The 3,728-nt window shown below is 37.4% G+C and overlaps 1 protein-coding gene across 1 annotated transcript in view; it reads left to right on the forward strand.

The window, feature by feature from the left end:
- Positions 1 to 3,728, forward strand: part of LOC107575633 (band 4.1-like protein 3) — a 38,530-nt gene that overhangs the window by 13,911 nt on the left and 20,891 nt on the right. The window contains exons 10-11 of the mRNA XM_016261995.1: positions 2,279 to 2,332; positions 2,438 to 2,473. Coding sequence (XP_016117481.1) covers positions 2,279 to 2,332; positions 2,438 to 2,473 — 90 coding nt within the window. The remainder of the gene's footprint in view (positions 1 to 2,278; positions 2,333 to 2,437; positions 2,474 to 3,728) is intronic.

A 3,728-nucleotide genomic window follows, 5' to 3' on the forward strand; every position in this document is an offset into this window, starting at 1 on the left:
GTGAGTGAGTGAGTGTGTGAGTGTGTGTGTGTGTGTGTGTGCGCGCTTGATCCGGCGCCGTGTTTGGACTTCCATCAGTCTAATGAGCTTAGAGAGTGTGTTTCATCTGTTCATTCTCATTCACCACATCCCGTGGGGTTATTGTTTGGAAAGCGCTTAAGATCTTCCACAGTCCATTTCCACTGGCGCCTTCCACAAATAGGGTGCAAAAACTGTTTGTATTAGGGCTGGGACAATAAATCGATGCATCGCGAATCGAGAAATGATTCTGCATTGATTCTGCGATTTTCCGAAGGCATCGCGATTCTCTCTTGAATCGATTCTGAGCTTAGTTTTTAACAGCAGATGGCGCTGCAGGCTTTAGAAACGGCCGTATTCTGCTTGCTTACAGTTACTTACGCACCACTCAAACATAATCATTCATTAAGTTCGAAAAGGTTGAAGCGAATTACAAGGATGTTCACAGTGATCTCGCATCATAAAAGCCGATGTGCAAGTAGATTTAACCACTTACATTACTCACCCGAACGCACAAGCGCTCTTCTTCGTGAGCATTTGAGTGTGCGGTTAAAAACTAGCCTAGAGCGCCATCTGCTGTTAAAATCTAAGCTCAGAATCAATTCCAGAGAGAATCACGATGCCTTCGGAAAATCTCAGAATCGATCCACGAATCACGATGCATCGATTTATTGTCCCAGCCCTAGTATGTATCATAAGATATGTTATAAGAAGGGCTGGGCAATTATGTCAAAAAATAATATCATGATTTTTTTCGTTGTTTTGTTTCACAATTTCAATTTTTTAGTTTTTACATTTATTTTTCTTACATTTATCTAGTCAACTTATAAACATAACTACAACATGATTCAAGTAACGTTTTCTTTACTAAAGGGTTAGTTCACCCAAAAATGAAAATTCTGTCATTAATTACTCGCCCTCATGTTGTTCCAAACCCGTAAGACCTTCATTCATCTTCGGAACACAAATTAAGATATTTTTGATGCAATCCGAGAGCTCTCTGTCCCTCCATAGACAGCAAGGATATTACCACGATCAACGCACAGAAACGTAGCAAGGACATCGTTAAAATAATCCATGTGACATCAGGGGTTCAACCGTAATATTACGAAGCTACGAGAATACTTTTTGTGTGCAAAGAAAACAATCATAACAAGAGTTACCGTCTTCCGCCAGCATGCGCGCGCTTTATCCTGAACAGAAACAGCGCTGATTACGTTCTGGGGTTCTCTCCAAAATGTTGCAAAACGGTAACTCGGAGAGAAGAGTTGCTGAATAATTAGTTATTATTGTTGTTTTTTTTGCGAACAAAAAGTGTTCTCGTAGCTTCACAATATTACGGTTGAACCCCTGATGTCACATGGACTATTTTACAGATCTCCTTGCTACGTTTTAATAAATGCCGTTTTAACGCAAAATAAACATGAATGAACATCTCACCCCTCACGTAATCGCTCAAGTAGTGTTTCAACCATACAAAGACGTCATTAAAACCGCTTGTAAACAAAATGTCACGTAGCATTACATTTACCTCCGGCAAGTCATCAGTGTCCACAGCTCATTATTTGCTAGAGAAATGAAGTCTAGTAAAGAGCATTTTGCGAAATATTAGACTATACTTCATTATATTTACTTTAACCGTTAGTGATGTCTTCATTATGTAATGTATGTTTAAATAAATATTTTGTAAATTATTGTCAACAACAAATATAAATTGTATAATTTGTAAATGATTGTCAACAACAAATATAAATTGTATAATGGGGCACTATAGCGCCACCTATCTGTGGAAAGGGCCTGTTGTTGTTTGTGCAATTCATTTTTACAAGTTGTTAGGATGTTTACCTTTGTCTGGATGACACTTGGTTCATTTGCCCTTGTCTGATGCATGCTTTTCGTCATGCATAAAGCATCCGGTCAAACCTCCATCTGTGGAAAATGCCTGTTATAGTCTGAAAAACGTTCAGCAATTGCCTTCTGTAAATGTCATCCTCACTTGTCTGATGCGTGTTGCAGAATGTATGAAGAACCGCCATCAGGTTTATGCGATCAAACTTCTACATGCTCTTCTCGTGCATCACATCAGGTTCATGTTCTCATCATCTGTGTTGCATTATGAAAAGCAGACCTTCCTTCATGTTGAGTCACATCCTCATATGATCTTCATGAAGAACCATCTATATCTGAATCATGCAAAGTCTGATCGGGGAATTTTTTCCTTTATTGCTGCGTTCTGTCGGGACGTTCTTTGCTCAAACAGACCGACAGCGATCAAACCGACTTCAATTGTGATGACGACACATCGGCGACTGAGGTGTGTAGTTTAGTGCACTTTTATTCTCAATAGCTTGTGTTTTTGTGCTTTTAATGAGTGTATAACAGTCTCACGTCCTCTCTTTCAACTTATTACTCATTATAGTCTGACTTTGAGGACAACTTTGACTTGAGGACACAGGTATCGAGAATCTATGGTGTTTTGAGAAGGCAGAAACCACTTTAAGGTGGTTTGATGGTCTTATATGGGTTTTATTTTGAGCTGGTCAGGCTGAGAAACCAACTAAACCAGCAAAGACCAGCAAACCTCCTTAGGCTGGTTTGAAGCCAAGAATCATCCATCATCACCATGTTTTTGCGTTTTTTTTCTTCTTCAGTTTTTACTTGTAAAACGTTGTAACCAGTAGCAGAAACCACTCTGGTGTGGATTTGGTAGCTGAAAGGGTAATCTAATTAATTACATGATGTGCTGATTAATTAATTGCACAAATTTATCACACATTATTTTTGGCTGAGAAATTACCTTCCAAAAGATTATCTAAAATCATTCTGTTAAATGAGAAAAGCATTGAATAGACATTGAGTCATTGAATCATTCACTCGACCAATTCATTCAAACGGCTAATTCATTCAGAAACGAAGCAAGTGACCGTCTTTATGAATGAGTTTCTGACTCGCTCGATTTGTTCAAAATTTACAGTCCTAGTTTTATTTTTTTCTCCTTATTTTTCATAGTTTCATAAAATCGATTAAAGAAGAAAATGTCTTTATCAAGCACAGTAATCTCATGTTGGAGGGCTGTCAACTGATAAATTTTTTTAATCCAATGATTCATTTTTATCTAATTAATTACATGATGTAATGATAAATTATTCGCAAAATTAATCACACTTGAATTTTGGCTGAGAAATTACCCTCCAAAAGATCATTCTGGTAAATGATAAAAGCATTGAATAGACAAAAAATTAGCTTTAGAAGAAAATAGTTTGATTCAGCATTACATAAATAATGATAATAAATGCTTAATAATGTTTTTTTAATGAATATTGGAGGAAAAAAATGAAATGATACTCTAAATATGTCACTGCCTTAATGAGTGAGTCACTGAATCATTCACTCAACCGATTCATTCAAACAGCTGATTCATTCAGAAACGAAGCAAGTCACTGCCTTAATGAGTGAGTCACTGAATCATTCACTCAACCGATTCATTCAAACGGCTGATTCATTCAGAAACGAAGCAAGTCACTGCCTTAATGAGTGAGTCACTGAATCATTCACTCAACCGATTCATTCAAACGGCTGATTCATTCAGAAACGAAGCAAGTCACTGCCTTAATGAATGAGTTACTGAATCATTCACTCAACCGATTCATTCAGACAGCTGATTCATTCAGAAACGAAGCAAGTCACTGCCTTAATGAGTGAGTCACTGA

The sequence above is a fragment of the Sinocyclocheilus grahami genome, unplaced genomic scaffold (genome assembly GCF_001515645.1).
Source record: "Sinocyclocheilus grahami isolate Dianchi unplaced genomic scaffold, SAMN03320097.WGS_v1.1 scaffold2771.1, whole genome shotgun sequence".
NCBI lineage: Eukaryota > Metazoa > Chordata > Actinopteri > Cypriniformes > Cyprinidae > Sinocyclocheilus > Sinocyclocheilus grahami.